Raw genomic sequence first — 24,325 nt, 5'->3', positions numbered from 1 at the left:
GGACTGCCGGAGCCTCGGCTCCCTCTCTGGAGATGATCCAGAGCTCCAGAGCACCAGAGGCAGCCAGGAGGCATCAGTCAGAGAGATTTAACCCAGCGGAGGAGCCTCAGATGCTGGGATAGATCTGCTGCTGATATCCTCTCACACATTTACTTCCTCTAGTGAGTATCACTGATGCCTGGGTTTTATTTTAATTGATAGAAATCATGACAGAATTTTAAAAACAATCAGGTTGTATTTTTACTGTACTTCGACAGCTTCGGAGCAACTTTTGTTGTCCAGTTTTGATCTGACAGGTGTCTCGTCTGGTCTGGTGTTTGTGGGCAGAACAGATCCTCCTCCTCCTCATCCTCGTTCTGGTGCAGAATTATCAGCCAGTTGAGGAGGACTGGGATCCAGTTTTCAGCTTTGCTTGGTTGAATTTTTGCTGCAGTCCAGCGTGAAGTGAGACTGCAGCTGTCTCGTTCAGTCCCTCTTGTTCCCTCTTGGAAAAGGAAGAAAGATTTCCACTTGCACAAGATATTTGATCAAATTATCAAACATTTATTGAGTTCTGTAGGAAATCCCATCTCTCGTAGTGTTATTATAACACCGCTGAGATGTCGGTAAACGTGACGATGCTGAGAAGTGTCTCCGGTGACAGTTTGACACGATGAACGGAGGGAGGAGGACGTTGACGTTTGGGTGTCAGGTTGCGTTTCTGGAAGGTGTGAGAACTTTCTGAACATCCTCTTCTGGTTCTTTCTGGTGTGAATTCACCTGAAAACACCTGTCGAAGACTTCTTCTCTTTTTTATGTCTCTTTCCAGTCACAGATTTATTATCCTCAGGTTCTTATGTGTCTGTGTGTTTGTGTGTGTGTCAGGTCGGACAGCAAGATCTCACGTTTAGCCCAGAGGTGGAACCAGAGGCCGGCAGGAGATGCTCTGATCAAAGACCTGAAGCCCCTGTTTTACACGGGATTCCCCCGATCCTCACTCAGCCTGGACAGGTGAGGACACACGCACACACACACACACACACACACACACACACACACACACACACATACACACCATCATGAGGAGCAACTTTACACAAAAAAGTGTCCTGATAAACAAAAATAACAGACAACAATTTTTCATCTCAGATTATCAGGTTTTCTTTCAGAAAAACAACATTAATAATATTATGAAGTAAAATCCCAGATAACATTTAGTCATGTGTACAGTTATGAAATGGGAGAAGTAACTTTGGTTCATGTCCTCAGAGACAGTGAGTGTGTTTCCATCTACCTGTTTTTATGCACATTTTCAATTTGCATATAAAAAACACTTCTAACATCATTAAATATCTTAAAAAGTGTTTCCTGTTGTTTAAATCACGACGTACATGAATCATGTGACTGAAACGTCACTGAAGAGCTGAAAACATCAGATCTGTGTGGAGTGATGATGATGAGGAGACTGTAACCTTCCTCACGTCAATACATGAAACTAACAGAAACGTCATATTTCCATCGTTTGAGTTTTGACTGTCGCTCTTTTAATGACGTCATCTCGTTGTGTCTTCTTCTTCTGCAATGTTATAACGGCACCGACTGGAAAATTAGCACCACCTGCTGTTTATCTGCTAATATTCACATAACAGCAGTGGATGAAAACAAACATTCACTACATTTTGTTATGTTATGATTTTCTTGAAATTCAATTAAAATTTGCAAGACTTTGAAGTCTTGCATCAACAACAAACTCTCATTGAATCATCAGGTCAAAAGATGAACAAAAAAATCTGTTTCTTTGATAAAAAGTCAAAAGCACAAGCCTGTGAACGTAAAAACTGAAACAGAGGAGTCAACTACGACTCCCAAGGTGCATTTCAGTAAGAAGCATCCAATTACAGACCTTTGTAGACTTTGTAGAAATCTGATTAAACACTGAATTCAGTGTGCTTATGAATGCTTCAATGAAGCTGTAACTCTGATTTACATCCCTGACCGGCTTCCTCTCCATAGCAACAGCAGCTGAGGATCATGGGTATTGTAGTATTTAAAGCCATCTGCCAAACTGACAGATAAACCCAAAATTGTAGTAGAAACAAAGATGAAATAATTCAAACCAGTGGTCAGATAATAAACATATAGTGTGGTTACATGATCCAGGAGACTGCTGTGTTTCTATGTTTAGGAATATTGAAAGATCATTGACAGATCATTTAGGGAGGAAAATACCTCAAAAAGCAGCAGAATAATGGATCAGGTGAAGAACATAATGCAGAGTGTAGAGTCCAGTATTTTAACACGTGTTTGTAAGCAGTTCATTCAGGGTTCGGTTTAGAGTCACCACTCTGTTAATTGCTGACAGAGCCTGAAGCATCAGCACTGTTGCCATGGTAACCTGTAGTTTAACATATTGTGCTGTGATTTAGAGCGGTGGTTAAACTGTTGACCTGAACGACGTTTGAGGCGTCCTCATTTATATGAATTTAATACCTGGAAGGCAATCAGAGACAAGCACTTTATGTCATAACAGATGTTTCATAATCGTATAATTATATATGTATATATGTGTGTGTGTGTGTGTGTGTGTGTGTGTGTGTTTAGGTTGTTAATCTTGTTTGTGTGAGCAGTGAGAATAAATGTCTGCAGTCACAGTCTGCTCATTGACCTACTGAACTGGGTGGATCATGTAGATAAACAGCATGTGTTGTTATCTTGTGTAACAACAGCAAATTACACTGTTGAGGTAACTGATCCTTCAAACTCATTCTGCTTCATTACCGACTGCAGCTGATGTCATCCAGAGTATTCAGGAATTGTTAGCCTGCTGTTATTCTTTATTTTCTTATAGCAACAAATCCTTCGAAAGACCCAAACTATTGAGTATCTCTAAACACTAACATTAAATTAAACACATTATTTTATACCTTAAAAATCAACTGAAATCACATTGAGTCATCCCTTTTTGTTGTCAATGACAATGTTTTTTAAATGTAATATTAATAGTTATTTATTATTTAAAGGAAGAAAAAAGGTGACAGCAGCTGGAGGGTCGTGTCTGTGTCTGTGTTTGATTGACAGCAGCTGGAAGGGGGTGTCTGTGTTTGGTTGACAGCAGCTGGAAGGGGGTGTTTGTGTTTGATTGACAGCAGCTGGAGGGTCGTGTCTGTGTTTGATTGACAGCAGCTGGAGGGGCGTGTCTGTGTTTGATTGACAGCAGCTGGAGGGGCGTGTCTGTGTTTGATTGACAGCAGCTGGAGGGGCGTGTTGGTATCTGTGTTTGATTGACAGCAGCTGGAGGGGCGTGTTGGTATCTGTGTTTGATTGACAGCAGCTGGAAGGGCGTGTTGGTGTCTGTGTTTGATTGACAGCAGCTGGAAGGGCGTGTTTGTGTTTGATTGACAGCAGCTGGAGGGGCGTGTTGGTATCTGTGTTTGATTGACAGCAGCTGGAAGGGCGTGTTGGTGTCTGTGTTTGATTGACAGCAGCTGGAAGGGCGTGTTGGTGTTTGATTGACAGCAGCTGGAGGGGCGTGTTGGTGTCTGTGTTTGATTGACAGCAGCTGGAAGGGTGTGTTGGTATCTGTGTTTGATTGACAGCAGCTGGAAGGGCGTGTTGGTATCTGTGTTTGATTGACAGCAGCTGGAGGGGCGTGTTGGTATCTGTGTTTGATTGACAGCAGCTGGAGGGGCGTGTTGGTATCTGTGTTTGATTGACAGCAGCTGGAGGGTCGTGTCTGTGTTTGATTGACAGCAGCTGGAGGGGCGTGTCTGTGTTTGATTGACAGGAGCTGGAGGGGCGTGTCTGTGTTTGATTGACAGCAGCTGGAGGGGTGTGTTGGTATCTGTGTTTGATTGACAGCAGCTGGAGGGGCGTGTTGGTATCTGTGTTTGATTGACAGCAGCTGGAAGGGCGTGTTGGTGTCTGTGTTTGATTGACAGCAGCTGGAAGGGCGTGTTTGTGTTTGATTGACAGCAGCTGGAGGGGCGTGTTGGTATCTGTGTTTGATTGACAGCAGCTGGAAGGGCGTGTTGGTGTCTGTGTTTGATTGACAGCAGCTGGAAGGGCGTGTTGGTGTTTGATTGACAGCAGCTGGAGGGGCGTGTTGGTGTCTGTGTTTGATTGACAGCAGCTGGAAGGGTGTGTTGGTATCTGTGTTTGATTGACAGCAGCTGGAAGGGCGTGTTGGTATCTGTGTTTGATTGACAGCAGCTGGAGGGGCGTGTTGGTATCTGTGTTTGATTGACAGCAGCTGGAGGGGCGTGTTGGTATCTGTGTTTGATTGACAGCAGCTGGAGGGGCGTGTTGGTATCTGTGTTTGATTGACAGCAGCTGGAGGGGTGTGTTGGTATCTGTGTTTGATTGACAGCAGCTGGAAGGGCGTGTCTGTGTTTGATTGACAGCAGCTGGAGGGGCGTGTTGGTGTCTGTGTTTGATTGACAGCAGCTGGAAGGGCGTGTCTGTGTTTGATTGACAGCAGCTGGAGGGGCGTGTTGGTGTCTGTGTTTGATTGACAGCAGCTGGAAGGGCGTGTTGGTATCTGTGTTTGATTGACAGCAGCTGGAGGGGCGTGTTGGTATCTGTGTTTGATTGACAGCAGCTGGAGGGGCGTGTTGGTATCTGTGTTTGATTGACAGCAGCTGGAGGGGCGTGTTGGTATCTGTGTTTGATTGACAGCAGCTGGAGGGGCGTGTTGGTATCTGTATTTGATTGACAGCAGCTGGAGGGGCGTGTTGGTATCTGTGTTTGATTGACAGCAGCTGGAAGGGCGTGTCTGTGTTTGATTGACAGCAGCTGGAAGGGAAATATTAGCCAAAACAATTTTGAATAAACATTTAAATGTTTATTAGTAAATAAATATGTATTTTATGTGTATGTGTGTGTGTTTGTGTGAATGACCAATAAACACAAATAATAATTGATAATAAGAATAAAACCAATACTTACATTTTTTTATAATAAGACATAAAAAAACAAAATCGTATTTTTGAGATTAGTAATAAAAACAATCACAGATAAATAAATGAAAATAATGAAATGAAACTGAAAACTGAGGAGACGTTTGTGTTTTCACAACCCAGTTCACACACACACACACACACACACACACACACACACACACACACACACACACACACACTCAATTAGTTAATTGAAAGCAACTACTTCGATAATGGATTAATCATTTTTAGTCATTTTTGGAGAAAAAAAAAGCTCAAAAGAAGGTTCCAACCTCTCAAATGATCAATATATAATATATATGAATATTTCCTGGTTTCTTTAGTCTGTGTGACAGTAAAATGAATATCTTTGGCTTGTTGGGTTTTAGGAAACATCGATCCACATTTTTCACAATTTTCTGACATTTGATGGACAAAACAACTAATTACTCACGAAAATAATTGACAGGTTAATGAAAATAATCAATAGTTGCAGCCTTTATTAACAGGTTGGCAGCATTTTAAGGTTACAGCCGGTTCAGGTGGAGCTCATTTTAATAATTCACACAATATGTATAAGATAAATATATTTAATATAGATATTAACGACCTGTAGAACTGACAATATGTGATTTTACAGAAAAATCTCATGTTGACGTAGAAGATGTTTCTTTCTCTTTCAGTCCACTGACCGCTTCGCTAAAATGAATCTGGATTAATGTCAATAAATCATCATCGTCACCATTTTGCAGGGTTCAGATTGGACAAAGTGACTTTGGAGCTCAGCTTAGACTCTAATGAGATGACTGTTATTATTAATTATCTTTAACACACAGCAGAGAGATTCAGCCAATCAGCAGCAGTGTTTTGACTCTGTGGCGTCCTGCTGGGTCGAGCGCAGAACAATCAGCTGGAGCAACGACGACACGCTGCTGCTGTGTTTCCTGTCCTCATGAGTGTGTGTGTGTGTGTGTGAGAGGCTTTGTTATATACACAAATATATAATAATACCTGAAGGGTTTGTATTTGCTGCAGAGAGTCTGGACACATCATCCAGCCTGTGTAACTGACGGTGGTGAACGTTATCTTCTGTGATTCTGAATCGATTCACAACATTTTCACTCTCATTTATGTTTCACTCTGGAGTTCAGTGGACAAAAGACACACCCCCCCCCCCCCCCCCCCCCCCCCCCGCTGTGTTGATTGAACGTGTGTTGAATCGATGATGGAGTCGAGTTGTGAGATTCTCGCCTCTATGATGTAACCGCCTCCACCAGGCTGACTGACAACGACAGTCAGTGTTTGTATTTATTGATTCATTGATTTTATTTCCACGCCGCCGTAGCGGGGAGTCTTTGGGAGTCTTGATCAATCAATATAGATACTGTTAATAAGTTCAAAACACAGACGCATGCGTGTGTCTCACATTCAATGTGAATCTGATAAAATAGAAGCGTTTCTGTTTCATGAGACGTACAAGTGACGGACATCAGAAACGCTCTGTGTGGATTTATCGTTCAGGTGCTTTCAGACAGCGAGAGGAAACATCAGTGTTGTGTGTTTTGAATCGCTCCTGGATACCTCTCATCCTGCTGCTATAGTAGAATAGCGCCAGTTGTAGCTTCTTTGCTAACCAGCATCGTCAGATCAGACTTTGAAGCTGATGTTGCTCTGATTATCATCACTAGTCGTATCTCTATTATCATCATCGTTGTTATTGTTGTTGTTATTATGCTTCTCTGTGTCTCTCTCAACCCAACCAGTCGAGCCAGATGGCGTCCACCTAGAGTCCAGTTCTGCTGGAGGTTTCCTCCCAGTAAAGGGGAGTTTTTCCTCGCTGCTCATGGAGGGATGTCGGGTCTCTGTAAATGAACCTGCTCTATGTTAAAAGTGATGTGGCACTGTATAAATAAATTGAAGTGAAATTGAAAGCGTCTCTCGTCATTGATCCGTCTGTTCTCTGAATCATTCAGTCAGATCAGCTGTGCGTCAGTGTTTGTTTAGATCAGCTGTGTAAGAGCAACCTTATCACTGATATGTTTACGTTGCAGATGGAGACACAGATCAGTTTCAGTGCTCAGAGGCAGAGACTCATAATATATCATATAATCATCCATAAGAGGCACAAACTGGTGTCGTAGTGGAATAAAGTGTAATTAACTCTGCGATGCTGGAGGGTGTATGTGTATCAGCTCTTCCTCACAGAGACGATGAAGGAAGCCTGTACAGTCGGCTCCTGTATCACTGCTCTCCTTCATCATAAAAGCCTCTTTCTGACAGTCTTGTCATCTCAGTGACATGTTGAATTTGTCCAGGTGTCATGTAGAGACTGAAGGAGGGCCGAGGCCGACAGGAGGTCATTTAGACGCCTGATGAAGAAATGAAGCAATCTTTCCTGACAAGGCGAGAGCCGAAGGGAACGTCTCACAGCGGCAGAGAAGTCGTATAAAGCCGGTGGTTGTTTTCAGGTTCTCTACATGTCGGAGCCCTCTGAGTCAGTGGTTGTGGTATAATACCTCAGAGAGAGAGACAAGTACTGAGGCTGAGTGTTGTTCCTTTCATCCGTTTGTGCTGTTTATGTGAGTCCTGGTCGCAGCAGCAGCAGCGTTCTCACCGACCATCATCCTGCAGATTGTCTCCTCTCACTTCCACCCAGGAACATGAATTATACAGACTGGAGACTCTTTACTGCACATGAAGCTTCGTTTTCATACTCAACAACTTCAAGTAACATTTACACTTTGAGGTGTATTTTCAGTATACAGCAGCTTACAGGCAACTAAATATGCAAAGTTACTTTAAAACGTGTTCATCATCATCTTCAGTACCAACGTTAAGGAGCTCTGAGCGGCGTGAACGTGCCTCACCGCTTTGGGAAACACGTGTTGAAACTTAAGTTATTAGTCGAATGACAAATAATGAAACTTTAACTCCCACAGCTGATTCATCATCCGAACATTTGCAGATTAAAGTCTAAACTTTTCTCTTCTTCTTCTTCTCTCTCCGTCCGTCGCAGCAGACACCTCCCGGGTGTTATGACCCAGCAGATGCAGAACCTGCAGTTGTCCCAGACCAGGAAGTCCCCCAGTGGGCCGGCCTCCCCCAGCGCCGCCAAGCGCCTCTACAGGAACCTGTCGGAGAAGCTGCGAGGGAGCACCTCCTCCTTCGAAGATTCCTACTTCTTCGGCAAGACGGACCGTCTCCGCAAAGCCTCGGTGAGTGAGAGAGGATGAGAGAGGAGGAGGTTCACTGGATCAGAGCTGCTAACATTAGTCAATTCATAGAAACTATTAAATTAAGTTCCAACCAGTTAAATAATCAATTAATCATCATACTGTGAGAAAAAAAGTACAAATTCTCTGATTCAAGCTTCTCAAATGTGAATATTTTCTGGTTTGTTTGACAGTAAACTGAATATATTTGAGTTGTGGACAAAAACAAGACATTTGAGGACGTCATGACACACTGATCAACATTTTTCATGATTTCATGGATTAAAGAGCTGATCGATTAATAGAAAATAATAGACAGATTAATCAATAATGAAAATAATCATTAGTTGCAGCCACAGCACCCATTCAAGGGCATTCAGCCCCCAACATACGGTAACATACATATATGTACACAGATGCTTATTATGTTATCTTATCATTCACTGAATACAAAAAAAGCATATGTAGAAGGTGAGAGAACAACTCCTGCAGCCTGTCTCTCTTTCTGCTGGAATATTTAATATTGGTAAAGCTTCACAACACTTCCATATATATATATATATATATATATATATATATATATATATATATATAAGTTTAATCCTCTGATTGGATGGTTGAAGTGTGCAGACAGACCTAAACATCATAAACTAATAAATATTCCAGCAGTGCTCACTTCAAGTACATTAAAGTTATTCAAATCAATCAGATGAATATACTTGAACTGAATATCTCTGCAATGCTTCAGCTGCATCCAAGCTGTTCTTTAATGGTTTTAGTTGTAAAGCTCTGGTGTCTGACGTGTAGTGTGGAGAGCTGAGAGAGAGAGAGAGCCGTGTGCTCATCAAACACTCTGCAGACATTTATCTGCAGGTTCACCAGGACATCTCTATCTGCAACACCGGCTGTAAAGAAAACCAAACTGTTCAACAGATGAACCAAAATCTTGGACAAAGTGAAAAGTCACAAAGATCTTGTATTTCTCTACCAGAAAGCATGAAAACCAGTCCAACAGTGGTCCAGATATATTTCCCTCTGAACATCACATGTTCAGGCTTTTGTCTGCTTATTAAATTATTTCAGATGAAATGTCAGATGTCAGATGTAGACATGGAGGAGGAAACCCTGTCGGCCTGTTTCTGTCTGCCACAGAAGGATCAATAAAGATCTGGTTTGGTGCTTCACTAATTCGATGTCTTCACAGGCTGAGACTCTCTTCCTTCATTTGTCTTTTATTAAATCTCCGAGCTGCTGCCTCAAGCTGTTTCTCATTGTCACGATGACATCATGAGATCTCCGTCTATCACCGCTCCGCTGCGTGTCTGTCGTTGAGGTTTATATCTCAGGTGTTTCTCTTACAAACTGATAATCGGTCGGTTGTAAGAGGAGGGTTAGATGCAGCCGGACGTGTCGGCGTAGCAACGCTCGTCTTCTCTGCCGCCATCATCACGTCCTTCCCGTCAAACATTTGGTCGGTGTGGGATTCATGGTGTGTGACGGGGTGTTAGGGGGTCACACTGTGGGTGTGTTGAACTCTCTCTGCCAGCCTGCTGACATTTACACACCAGTCACAACAGCAGACATGAAACAGAGAGAGGCAGGCGGGGGGGGGGGGGGGGGGGGGGGAGGAGGAGGAGGAGGAGAGAGGAAGACAGATCGCTGCCTGTGAAATCATTTTTGGTAAAATATTCCAGAGCTGCAACGATTAGTCGGCAGAAACTGAATCAGCAGCTACGGTTGTTCAAACATCGGACTTCATGCAAGAATATTTTCAAATTCTTATCTTAAACTCTCTTTTTGTCTGTGAGGTTTTACTGGTACGAGTGTTTCAAGTCAAATACAACAAACTTTCTGCCTGAAACTGTCTGAACTGTCATAAATCATTTCAGCCTGATGGACGTCGTCACGTTCAGCACCACAGACGGCCGACGGTAACGGCGTGAACGTTTCTTCTTAGGTCCATCGATCACACAAGGCCCTGGTGTCTTCTGGAGCTGTAATAATTAGTTAATTAATTGATTGGTTGCCAATTATTAAATTAATCATCAACTATTCTGATAATCGATGAATCATTTTGATTCTCTGATTCCAGCATCTTAAATGTGAATATTTTCTAGTTTCTAAACTGAACATCTTTGAGTTGTGGAGACATGTGATGACGTCATCTCGTTTTCTGACATTTTTTTCTGGACCAAACAACTAATTGATTCATCCAGAAAATATTCAACAGATTGATCGATAATGAACATAATGAAGTCTGACTCAGATTATTACAGGTTATTATAGACGTGTGACTGCAGTGAAGCAGCAGGTCGGAGCTGCAGTATCTGCATGTGACTCAGTTATAGAATAAACAAACACAAACCGTCCTGATGATGAGATGAGATGATGAGACCCTGCAGACCTGCTGCTGGATCCTCAGTCTACTTCATCATAAAAAACAACCAGGACAGAAATCCAATTTAACTTTTTTAATACATGGACGTTTTTGGGTGAGACGTGCTCATCCAGCGTTTATTCTGCCAATGAAATTGCTTTATTATTAAAAAGTCAAATGGGAGTGCTGTCCTAGTCTCTGCTCTTTATCGTTGTACATGAAGGAAACGACCTCACAGCAGAGTCGACGTGAAGCGTCAGACGACCGCAGAAAGAACAAATTAAATTTTTTACAGCCTGTTTGATGTGACTGATAGTTATGTTTCCTCTCAGAGAAATTGATTGTTCTGGCCAGGTAACAGCTCTGACACTCTTATTGCTTTCTCTGCTTTCTCTGGTGAAAAAAAAGCTTTCAGCTCTTTTGTTTCATCCATCAGAAGTAAAATAAATCTCCTGTAAATAACAATAAGGACGTTTGTTTTTGAACATCTGCAGAACAGCTGGAGCTTGTTTTATTCTGTCGTTTTATCATGTGGAGGTAGAGAGTCGTGTCTCTGAGAGGATCATTTTTAATCCTTTTATAGTATCGCAGCAGAAAAATTGCTCATTTTCTCATCATGTGTACGAAGCATGTTCAACAGTCACTGGCTGTCGAAGGCTCTGGATCGCTGCCGTCCTCCACGATGTTGACGGTGATGAAGGTTTGATGAATGACAGGAAATCTGGAGCCAGATAGTTTTTCCAATACTACTAAGCGCCGGGACCCGTTTCAACAAATCTGCAACATGCGAGCTTGAATTTCAACATGATTTAATTTCCTCTCACATTCATTTTGACACCAATAGTTGAACATGTGACTCCCAAACGTGTCTGTGTTTTATCAGCGACAGTCATTGTGAAACATGCGGCGAAGTTCTTGTAAAACGGCCCCTTCAGTCTCTGGGTCCTGAGTATAAATGAAATGAAGGAGGAAGAGGAGGAAGAGGAGGAGGAGGAAGAGGAGGAGGAGGGGGGGGGGGGTGGGGTGTCAAAACAGGTGAAAACAATATGAAAAAGGTCGCTACATGTCACTTTTTTACCCAACACTCACCTGCTGACAACCATATGTGTTGCCACGGTTACAAGGGTCCTGCATACATATAACAACCTCTTTCACAACAGATGGATTTGAATTAAAGGAAAAGTTCACAATTTTTCAAGTCTGTCTTAAAATGTGTCAATAACACATCCCATCCTCCCTTGCTGCTACTCTGCTCTCACTTCCTGTCAGAGTGGCGTGTTTAAGTGACTTCCTGTGAGAATCTCTGTCTAAATGTGTGTGTTTATTTATCAGACCATGCAGGGCAGCGACTGCATCTTCGAGGCGGTGGAGCAGCAGGACCTGGACACGGTGCAGATTCTGCTCTACCAGTTCTCTGCCGAGGAGCTGGACCTCAACACCCCCAACAGCCAGGGCCTGACGCCGCTGGACATCGCCATCATGACCAACAACACGCCCATCGCCAAACTGCTGCTGAAGGCCGGCGGCAAGGAGAGTCCTCACTGTGAGTACGACACAGTTTCCCAGCATGTAAAGAAGTTTACAGTTGTTTCATACACAGTCCAGCCGTAGACCAGGTTCTGACCTAGAACCGACACTCTTCACACAGTCGACACAACGGCAACAATCATGGATCAAACTGTGACACGTTTGCATTGTTTTCACACAGAAAGCGTTCAGTGACTACAGCCTTCACATGTCCAGACAAGCAACAAAACTCTTCAGTTTATGTTCAAACACTAACATGTATTCATACGGATCAGAACCACTGAAATACATCGATATTCAACCAGAAAACAAGACGTCTCCTTCCTGTAGATACACTGTAGTACGTTCTATACAGAGATACACATCTGACTGTAATTACACTATATACACATTTATATACTATCAACCATTAAACTACATAAACACAATATACACATTTATATACTATCAACCATTAAACTACATATAAACACAATATACACATTTATATACTATCAACCATTAAACTACATATAAACACAATATACACATTTATATACTATCAACCATTAAACTACATAAACACAATATACACATTTATATACTATCAACCATTAAACTACATATAAACACAATATACACATTTATATACTATCAACCATTAAACTACATAAACACAATAAAACAGTGATGTAATAAAGATCGTCATGTGCTGCCTGTTGTTGTGTTTTTATCTCAGTGTGTCTGATTGACACGTGTGTTGTTGTGTTTGTGTGTTTGTGTGTAAAATGAGCTGCTGTGTGTTCGCAGAGTTCAACATGTGGACTCAGTGTGTAACAGGTGACTATATATTAATATATATTATATTATATTAGTTTATACTAACTAAATGATACTAACGATACTAGCTAACGGCTGACAGTTAATAAGGTCATGTGACTCCAACGAAGACGCTCCGATGTCGATTCAATGACGTCTGTTTATTGCTTACAAGCACTTTGGGTTCTGGGGGATACGAGCCCAGTCTGTAAAACTATTTAATATAAATAAAATCATAATCAAAGGAAACTTACAAAACTAATAAATGATTTCTGTGATTTAGCTTAATAACCGTTAAATAACAAATTACAGGGCCGACGGTCGAACCTTGACCAGGATCAATAACTCACTATATTACAGATTATTGATACAGATGAATCATAGATAATCACTCTGAATGTCAGTATCATTATAATTAATAATAAAGTCTCTCTCAGGTCAGCTATACATTAATATTCACAGGTTTCCATTTAACAGTCACACACTCACCTGGTCTGACTGGTTCCCCCGGTGATGCTTTATAGCTGCATCGTTACCATGGATACTGTGTAGCCAAGTATTAAATATTAAATATAAGATAACAGCATTAAATAATGAAAATAACACAAATATGTAAACCATACAACTATTAAATAAAGTTCAAATTACTGACAAAATCCTGTTTTATATGAAAAGATTTTGCTATTAAACATAGTGACCGTTTAAAGCACAACTAATGTGTTTAATGTAACATGCAGGAGGCAGATGTTACACATGCTGGGAACCAGTAAAACCATTCAAAACTAATATTGTAATAAAGTGACTGAACATGTACTGACTAACCCAGAAACGTGTTTTCAGTGTTAAATTATGTTTTAAAAAGGAAAACTTGTGACAAGAGATCACCATGTAGACTCCATATATACAGTATATATATATGTGTGTGTGTGTGTGTGTGTGTGTGTGGATCAGACAGGGTCTGTGTTTGTGTCTGCAGCCCAGTCTGGGTCTCCTCTACCCGGACCTGAATGAGCCCGCTATCCCCCCCCCCATCACCCTTCACCCTCCTCCAGTACCCCTCCCCAAGTCCTCCCAACCCCTGCCCACACACACACACACACACACACACACACACACACACACACACACACACACACACACACACACCCATCAGTCCCCCTGTTGTCCTCCATAAACCCTCCAAAGACAGGTGGTTCTTACCTTACTGCTGAAACCCCCCCAGCCCCCACAGTCTGGCTCTGTGTGTGTGTGTGTGTGTGTGTGTGTGTGTGTGTGTGTGTGTGTGTGTGTGAGGTGCGGGGGGGTGAAACAGTGGCCACTTTACAGCGAGCGGGGCCTCCTGCGTGACTCCCTGCTGAACAGCCTTAACAAGGTTTGTCGTTTAATGGTTTAACTTTTCCAATGATGCATGTAACGCCGGGGCAATTACAGCTAAGTGATTTATTGTGCTGCGGGGCCGCGGCGGCGAGGGCTCTCCAAACAGCGGCCTGGACTCTGGGCGGCGGTACAATCCCATCCTTGTAAACAAACACAGAGTAAACATTGCCGCTGTTTTCCCTCCTGGGGCCTGCTGCTCTCTGTTTATGTCATTCCTCAAGTGCCAAGTAAATCAGTCAGCCCCGGCCTGACAGCCCCGTGTGTGTGTGTGTGTGTGTGTGTGTGTGTGCGCTCACTCACGTGCACTGGTCAGTTTCCATCCATAAGAGAGTGTGTGTGTGTGTGTGTGTGTGTGACTCTGACTTGAGTAAAAGAAGAAAAACCGCAACATAAAAATCTGCATCACAACTACAAGTTTCAAGCTTTTACTCAGAATCTGGCCGGCTTCGTTAAAGAAACGTTTCTAATTAATTTCATGAAACTGACATTTAAACATCATTAAAGCAAAACCCTGAACAGAGAGATAGAAGAAGAACAGACGCAGGTGTGAGTGAGCCGGAGAGGAAGAGTAGAAAGTCTGTTTATGAGCACAAGAGAAGTGAAACTGAAGCTTTAATTTGGTCATTTTTCAGTGTAATTCTGTGTAAAACTTTCAAGCGAGTGAACAGAACTGAGCAACAGTGTTTTATTTCTTATGAAACTGTTTATTTATGTGGAACAATTTATTTTCTCTTCTTTAAAAAGCACACAGTCAGTTTAAGGTGAAGATGAGTTTGACTTACAGTATTTAAGGCTCCGTCACTTCAGCATTTAAAACTGTGAAAGTTTACAAGTTTCTTCAGTCTTTTACTTTTTATATAACAAAACAAAATCCTGATAACATGTCAACAACAGTCATGTTCTCACTGACTCTCTAGCTCATCATTTCTACTCAGACAGAGATTTTTAAAATAATTTGATGGCATGATCGAGGTTTCATAAGTTAATTTAAGTTTATATACACAGACACAACATCTCATTCACTTCAATGAGCTTTTGTGTTTTATCTGAGTCGAGTTGAATCAAACTACTTTATATATTGTTGGAGGAAAAGTTTTCAAATGCAGTCGAATAGCAGAAGCTGTTTAATGTGATGCAGTGTGTGTGTGTGTGTGTGTGTGTGTGTGTGTGTGTGTTAATGTGTCTGAGCTCACCTACGTTGCCTGTGTGTTAATTTACGAGGCCCCTCGGGGCCCCTGTGGGGGGGGCGGAGGGGGGGGTTGCTCTATATTTATCCTCCCGTCTCTTCAGTCAGACACTGTGTTTCTGTTTGAGATTCAGCAGCCTGTTAATTTACAGCCTCAACAATTAGCCACCGTTAGCAGCTAGCCGCGCTCTGACAGGCCGAGCTGAACAGGAAGTGACACCTCCAGGTTTTTAATATGGCTGCTGGCGTTTCCAACGGCAACTGCCAGACGGATAGAATGAGGAACACCCAGCAGGACGTAGTAGTAGTTAAAACATTAATCAAACTTTATTTTAAATTCTGTTGGAGATCCCAAAGACACCAAATGTTTAAAACTATTTATTTTAAATAAGGCAGGTTCACTAAAGAGACTATACTTATATATACTTTAATAAATCTCCATTAATCAGTCAGGTTGGTGTCTGATTGGTCAGAATGTGATAGAAACACATCCTGTTGGAGGATCGAGAATCAAACAAAACTTCAGCTGCTGAAATCTTTTAATAAACTATTTTGATAAAACTTAAACCTTGAGACAAACGAGCTGATTTGACCTTTCAGTCCTTAAACTGCAAATCAACTGACTAACTAACACTTCACATCAAATAACTCATTACAATCATTTGATGATGTTTTAAACAGTTCAAACAACCAGTTACATTTGATTTCACCTTCATTCAGATCATTGAACATTTATTTCACTATTTTATTGTTTTTTTTAATTGAAGAAATGTAATTTAATTTCATTTAATTTTTATTTGAAGGACGTTGCTCATTAATAAACAGAGAAAAAGCCTAAAAGGATCATTTCCTGTCGTCCTGGGCCACATTAATTAATAGTACAGAACATAATTAATACACACAGACTAAAACAGTAAACATCCACCAATCAAACAACACAACACAGATTATTAGCTTATAATACATGTGAGGAAAGACAGATGTCTTTATAAACCCATTTGTGTTTTATTTTTTAATCTCAGCAGCACTTTAATATGTGCTGAATGTAGTTTTGTGTGTTTTGATAAAAACATGAGTTGAGCAGCTGTAACTACAGTGTGTGTGTTGTGTATAAAGAGTCTCAGTGCACCGATCACTCTGCAACAACCTCATCCCATATCAATCAGAAACAATTATCAGAAGCAATTAAGTCCATTCAGTAAACGTCCCTGCAGAGAATCACACTGATTTAACACCTCTCACATTACTCACATTTATTATCTTCCATCAGAGGAAACTGACACAAACACTCACAGCAGATAAATACATCCAGTAATTAGACAAACAAGGATCCTCATCACTAAATTAACATATCAACAACAAAAAAAACACTCAAGTATTTGTTCAGTTTCAACCTTTTTAAAGTCCTTTAGTGTTTCACATCCTGTAGTTTCATATTCAGCCTGAGAGCTGTGATCTGTGTTTTTCATAATAACACTGTCTGGTGTGTCAGTGTGTAATTTGTTGCTTGTGGCTCATTTTATTCTAATTATCAGTGAGTCTGCAGCTTTATATTGAGTTTCAGCTCGTTGTTTATCTGTCAGGCTGCAACTTTACTGTTCTGCTTCACTCTCAGCGTCTCATAGCGTCGTTTTATGAGAAAAAGCTGTAAAAATCCACTGAACACTACCTGCTCAGTTAGCTGTAGACTAGCTGGTGAACATAGTTAAAGAGCCAGATATTCCCCTCAGGAGTTGGTAGAGAGTAAAAACAGAGTTAAAAGAGAGTGAATATTGGACAGAAACACGACTCCACATGAATGATGATGTTGCTCCGTAACTGCTGGATGTGGAAATAACGACACATCCTCATAATGATATCATACGTCTGAAATTCAACCGACAAAAACCGACCTATAGTTCTGTTTACACCATCTAGCACCTGAATGCACCGCTTCCTAAAACCGTCACACATCACTGTTAAACAATAGTGATGTTTTATGACGCTGTGGTTCAGGTCTGGTCAAAGATCAACATGGCTAATTTCACTTTGTTAAGGTTAGAGAAACATGTGTCATGGGTTAAAGTTACTACTTCCTTAAACTTAGGCCACCTTCATCATCATCATGGCAACGGGGTTAAAGGTTAGGGGACGATCATAGTTACGCTTTTTACAAAACTGTCCCGACTTGCGGTTGGAAACAGGAAATGAACAGCGTCTCCTGCATCAAAGTCCATCCTCCTCCTCTGAACGTCATCTGAACTGCTCCACCTCACAGTTACTACAGACGCTGGATGGCAGCTGTCACTTTAACGTTACTATATGTTGTTTTTGGACGACTGACGTTACGACCTGTTGAGTCGTTTTTCTTGAAAGGACAAAAAAATCAGTTAATGCAGGTTTAAATAAAAGAACAGAAGTGTCAGTCGCAAAATACACTTAAAGGACAAGTTCATAATTTATCATGTGTGTGTTAAACCAGTAGTCAGGTGTCTGTAATTATTCCTCCTGTTCATACTGGATATTAAAAGATCCTTCAAATGTGCTTTCAGTGTAAATGATGGAGGATAAAATCCACAGTGTGTCCACACAGTCATTTAAAAGTCTGTGTGAAGCTTCTATTCAGCTTCAGCAGTCTGAGTTAGTCATATCAAGTGGATATCTGACAAAAGAGGAACTTTGGCACTAAAAAGACTGTAACGTTGAAAGATATCTACTTGATTTGACTCATTTGGACGCTGAAGCTTCATATTAGCTTCAGATAAACTTTTAAATACATGAATTATTGATTACAGCAGGAAAAACATGTTTTAATGTTCATTTTGGCTCCTGACTGTTTTTTTAACACAGACTAGAGAAACTGTGAACTCGTCCTTTAACACTTACAGGATGTTAAATGATGATAGAGATCTTTTTGCAGCCACACACACACACACACACACACACACTGATTGGTGTGTGAATGAGGGTGTTGTTGTTGTGCTGCTGTTTGTTTGTTTATGCTGCTGTCACGGTTCGTGTTTGGACAGAGTTTCACAAATATGGAGGAACACACACACACACACACATACACACAAACACACACACACACACACACTTCATACTGACCTGCATCATTACTTTTCTCTTCTTCACTCATCATCAAGCTTCCATAAAGAGTTAAAAGAAGCTCATAGCAGCTCATAATCAAGTCCTGGTTGGATCACAGGTAGATTTAAAAGAAAGGGAGTTTTTATTTACCCAAAAAGAAGAATTAATTTACAATAAAACCAATAAAAAGGTCAAATAAACAGAAGTAAAGTGAGGTTAAAGCTCCGTTCAGACAGGATGAACATCACAGTAGGACGTGAGGAAGGAAATAATTGAACTCATGGTTCTGGACGGTATTTTAAACCGAAGGGAAATAACAGGATCGGATAGACACGATCAGATAGATGTGGACGTTTCAGCAGGACGAAGCCAAAAGACAAAGCCAAGAGCAGGAGTGAAGAGGAGTCAAAAATCCTTCTCACAGTCATAACTCAGTCAAACCTGAACACACAAGACATGAAACACATGTTGATATCGTTCAGTGTGACTTACACTTCCCGAGGACATCATTATCTCTGATCGTCCATCGCCAGTAAACCTCCATAAATCCACTCTGAACCTGCCTGAGAACCATCATCAACATTTTGAAGTTTTCCAGTTGATGGTCGTCAGTTATCATGTTACACTGCAGGCAGGATGTTTAACGCAGGTTATTTCACTAAATGTGAACAAATATGGTGTCAAAACATGTCTGAAAGAACATGTTAGTAGTAGAAAGAAGCCTTTATGTTGAATTTATGCAGCTTTTAAATAATCTGTCTGAGATTTCTGCCTCCAACTCTGATGGAGGTGATTGAATAATCTACATTATTCTCTGCAGTCTGCGGTTAAAGAAGTAATATTTCATCCTTTCATGGTGAATGTCCAGACACAGTTTCCATCGTTTTGGCCTTGGCCTTCCTCTCTCATGAGGTCTCTGGCTGTATGACTGTATAACGCGGCTCGGCCTCGGCCTCCGCTGGCCTTGAGAGAGCTTGAACCTGAAGCTTCCACTCCTCCGCAAACTCACTTTTATATTAACGAGAGACACACAACTCCCCGTTCAGTCCACCAGAGAGAAAGCTCCGTCTGACGCAGTCTGAACATCCACATCATGTCTTTTCTTTGCCAACATGTGGATGTAGTGACGTTGTGTATATTCACTTTCTTTCTTTCTTTGACAAGGTTTGGTTCTCTACACCCTCAGAGAGGTTTAAACACAGTGCAGCTTCATTATCAATGAATCTGCTGCTTCTTTTCTTCATTAGTCAATTATTTGTTTTGTCTGTTAGATGTTTGAGTTTCCCAGAACTCGAGGTGACGTTTTAAAACCAACAGTCGACAAATTCTTGACATTTCTGCTTCAGAAGTAAATCAACCGATTAATCGATTAGTTTTGTGTCGATCAACTAATCGATTAATCGTTGCAGCTCTGATGTCAGACTTTATAAAACAATCAGATATTGTCTCTAAGTTGGTTTCTTCTCCACTATTGTACAGAAAGTCTTAGTGGAGATGATACTGTAGGTAAAAGTTTAACTTGCTGAGGATCAATTATCAAAATAAATGTTGATTAACGGTCTGACAGGAAGTTATAAAATGTTTGGAAGCAGTGAACGTTGTCTGTGTTCATAAAATGTCAGTTAAGCCATTATGTTTCACCTATTTTGGTGGTTAATGTAGATGTTTGTGGGACTGTTTATCAGGATTTATTGGCGGCGAACGTGTATCTGCAGGAATACGGATGGTGGTTGAAATGTGGACATTAAGGTGCTACCCGCCGGACTGGTAACCGCTGTGTTTGTGTGTGTGTGTGTTTTGTGTCGTAGTCGTGAGCGTGGAGAGTCGGGAGGCCCACCTGAGCTCTCTGGTGGTGGAGGCGGAGCAGCGGGCGGCGGACCTGGCGGCTCAGGCGCAGAAGGACGGCCTCTCCCTGGAGGCGTGCCACAAGGACAAACAGCTGAGAGCCTGGGAGTGGAGGAGCAAGCTGTACAAACGCATGAAGACGGGCTTCCAGCACGCACGTGAGTCAACCGCTGATGATGGTTTGTTTCTCATCAAGCTCTAAGACTGACGGCAGCTTCAGTTACAGGTGACGTCTGAACAGTTAGTGTCCTTCATTAAAGATCCTCTGTGGAGTTTTTGTCCTTCCTTACAGAGGAAGTATCAAACACATTTCCAGCTCTATATTTATATTCTGGGCCTCTACTGGAATAAAAACTCCTTATTTATCTTCTACTGGTCCTTTATGCAGCCCCTCAGTTCAGCCTCTGTCTGAAACAGGCCGTTTTAGCTCCTGTCTCTTTAAGGCCCGCCTCCTGATGAGCCCACTCTGTTCTGATTGGTCAGCTTCAGGAAGCTTCCTCCGGCTCCGGAGGCTACGTAAACAAACTATAGTAGCAGGATTTCACTTCTTTTTCTCCTTCTTTACTCCAAATGTCAACTTCTCAAATCCATCCGTACATGTTGGAGCTGAACAACACATGGAAACACCTTAGCAACCACCTTAGCAACCACCTTAGCAACCACCTTAGCAACAAAGATTACAAAATGATGAGCCGACGTCAGCTTGTCTGCAAGGTAGAAAAAAAACGGTGCAAATGCAGCAATCAGAAGGTTGAAGCCCTGACTTTTGACTTGCAGGCAGCATTTCTACACATGTTCACCTCAAGTTATGTAACTGTTGGAAATGTTAAACATCCAACATCAGAACAGGATATAAATAACAGAAAATCACTAAAAGCTGAATATGAAACTACCAGCTAGTTTCAAACTCAAGTTGCATCATTAAAACATAAAGATCTCCTCCTGACATGTTTGAAAACATATAAAAACCGTGTTTGATAATAATTTGTGTATGATATAGTTTGTCCATCTCCTCCTTCTCCTTCATGTAAAAACCCAGAATCTCCTCCTTCACTGTAAAGTCTCAGTGTTTGTGTTGTGGAGGCTTCAAGCTTCCTCATCACACTTGTATAAGTCGGTTACTGGACCATGATTGGCTCCAAACTAGATGTGATGTCATCCAGGTGTTAAACTTTTAGATTTAACCCTTACATACTCTTCATATTCTTACTGACAGTTTATCTCAATACCAAACGTCTGAACCACAGATCTGTTGTTCATTCATAAATACCTCATCACTCATTAATAAAGAGTGTTTATTATTTACACCATTTGTTTATGAAGAAAAAACATCACAACCAGACTGAATCATGGTCCTATGTTACATAAACAGGACAACATGAGTTTAATGAATTATAGTGAACATGAAGACATTTTTAATGGTGGTTTGTGAGTTTTTGAATAAATATGAGCCAAACATCCTCTACACAAATGTGTATCAGAGGGAAAACGTTTTTTTCTGGGTGACTTTAGTAGAGGTCATAAAATGTCTGGCTAAAAGAAATAAATGTGTTTCTGGTGTTTTTACTGCTCTCAAATGTAAAAAAGAGAAGAGAACAACATCCAGCTGAAGGAACAAGAAGAAAAACATCCTTCCTGCTGATAGAAAAAGCTTCAGCAGCCACTTATTGTCTTCTAGACTGAACTTCCTGTTCTACAAAGACAGCGGATCAGGTGCGGATGCAGTTTTTGTGACAACACTATTTCTCTGTAAACGATAAACAGACTCGCACAAAAGCAGCGGGATCACTGCAGAGCGTCAGAGCAGCATCTCAACACGGTGTTTTAGCTGCAGGAGGTTTCTGTCAGAGAGGAAGAGGAGGAGGAAGATTCAGCGTTTTCATTTCACCTCTTCCACATGAAAGCCCGTCGTATTGCTCAGAGCTTCTCTCGTCTCTCTCTGTGACTCCTCTAAACAGATTTTTTTGCAGCTTGGTCTCAGCGGTGATTTACATTCAGCTGCTGCTTCAGGCAGGAACGACGCTGAGATGTTCCTCATGTGACCGGAGTCATTTCCACTAATAACGGGATTCGTGCTGCAGCGTCGACGCATGACGGAAACCTGCAGAGATGCAGCTGCTGCGTAGACTAACGAGTTTGACACATTACAGAGTTTTATTGTGAAATAAACAGAAAAGAAGAAAAAACACCTACAGGAAGTCAAACTGCATCGATGGAGTCCTTCATCTCTTCATCTCAGTTCCATTAAACTACATTAAAAAATAAATTATATTCAGGTTTCCTCAATAATAGACTTAATAATTACTGAGAGACTCATGTATTATAGGGGGCAGGATGGTGGTATTGATCATATTTATGTTATATCCTCAGTGGTGAGAACAAGACAATACATATAATACATCAGAAAGCCTTTGATTGGATCAATAGAGACCTTTTATATATTATATATGAGTATAAATTCATATGTTTTGGTGTTGATGGTAGATTTTATAATGCCATCAAAGCCCCAGTTTCATGTTTACAGTTCAATAATTTCAGGACTTTATGTAAACATTTTTACATTTTATCAAATTTTTCACCAGACCTGATGTGCGTGCCAAATGTGGTGAGTTTTTAAGCATGTTTAGAGGGTCAAATTTAGGTGTGATGTCCCGTAATAATAAAGAAAGAAACAAACACATGAAAAACAGTTTACAGAAGTCGTCTGCCTTTTGGGCTCCGTCCCCAATAATTATTTAGAGACTCATGTATTATTGATGGATGAGCGGAATGGTATTGATCATATTCTTATTATATCCTCAGTGGTGAGAACAAGACTACAAGAGGGATAAAATACATCAGAAAGCCTTTGATCGGATCAATAGAGACCTTTTAGAGTATTGATTAATATGTTTTGGTGTTGATGGTAAATTTTATAATGCCATTAAAGTCCCAGTTTGGTGTTTACAGTAATTTCAGGACTGGCTGGTGAAGCAGGGAGATGTACTTTCCCCTTCATTATTTGCCCTTTATGTAAATGAATTAATCATGTTCAATCCAGGTATATTGATTGATAGTATGAATTTAAGTATGTTATTATATGCTGATGATATTGTGTTGTTTGCAGAGAAATATTCTTCTAGTTCTTATACATATCATGGTTTGGTTTTTAATGAAAGTATCTGCTTTATAAAGGGAATTAAAGTAGTGGCAGAATCAGCAAGAGGAGGGTCTGTGATGAAGAAAATGAAACTGTGTCCTCAACCTCAACTTTCACTAAACTTTATGACTCAATGATCGGCTCAGTTTAAGTTACGCTGCAGGTGTTTTGGGTTTTTTAAAGATGACAGTGATGCCGTCTAGAATCCAGCCGTGAGGTGTTTTCTTGAGGTGCGCAGATTGACGGCTAAGCGAGCTGTTGAAGGTGATCAGGGATGGTAGTCGTGTCTCGTAAAGCAGAAGAGCTGAAACGACGACGTCGTGGAAACACTTTATTCAGCTGCCAGAGGAACGACTGGGATCGAACACACGGTTATCCTGCAATATTTCCTCTTGTCAAACGAAAACTATTAAAGATCTATGAGGAACAATGGAAGGAAGACATTTAAAGACAATTATTATGTAGAACCATGTATAAAGTTACATTTACAGAGGAGGCAGCGGTTCCTGTGTGGTACTTTACTGCTTCATGTGGTTTTTGTGATCTTGTTGTTGTCGAGGATGAAATTCATTTTAGTATTTTATTGCCGTTTGTACAATGACTTGAAGAATTGTTTGTATTGAAGAAGCCTGATTTGTTTTGGTTGATGCTGATATGTTGAGTTTTTAATATGGAGATTTTTGTTCCAGTGAGATTTATACGAGATGCAGCGAAGAACACGTTATCCATCATAACGGGACATCTCTTCCATGTAAACTAAATGCTCTCTTTCTGAATGAGTGGATCTGTACATCATGATCCGTCATGTTGGTTATTATTGTCTGGTGTCTTGTAAGCCCTTATGGGAACCAGTAAGGTGCAGGACACTTAAATAAATCA

The 24,325-nt window shown here is 41.0% G+C and overlaps 1 protein-coding gene across 7 annotated transcripts in view; it reads left to right on the top strand.

Moving 5' to 3' along the window:
• Window positions 1-24,325, top strand: part of ankfn1 (ankyrin repeat and fibronectin type III domain containing 1) — a 131,356-nt gene that overhangs the window by 62,521 nt on the left and 44,510 nt on the right. For 6 of the 7 annotated variants that reach the window (XM_042396733.1, XM_042396737.1, XM_042396738.1 and 3 more), the window contains exons 7-10: window positions 865-990; window positions 7,933-8,131; window positions 11,838-12,048; window positions 20,271-20,465. In XM_042396733.1, coding sequence (XP_042252667.1) covers window positions 865-990; window positions 7,933-8,131; window positions 11,838-12,048; window positions 20,271-20,465 — 731 coding nt within the window. The remainder of the gene's footprint in view (window positions 1-864; window positions 991-7,932; window positions 8,132-11,837; window positions 12,049-20,270; window positions 20,466-24,325) is intronic. The other variant, XM_042396734.1, reaches the window with a different exon arrangement.

The sequence above is a fragment of the Thunnus maccoyii genome, chromosome 20, assembly GCF_910596095.1.
Source record: "Thunnus maccoyii chromosome 20, fThuMac1.1, whole genome shotgun sequence".
NCBI lineage: Eukaryota > Metazoa > Chordata > Actinopteri > Scombriformes > Scombridae > Thunnus > Thunnus maccoyii.
The sequence above is the reverse complement of the archived record's forward strand: the minus strand, read 5'-3'. Positions and strand labels throughout refer to the sequence as shown.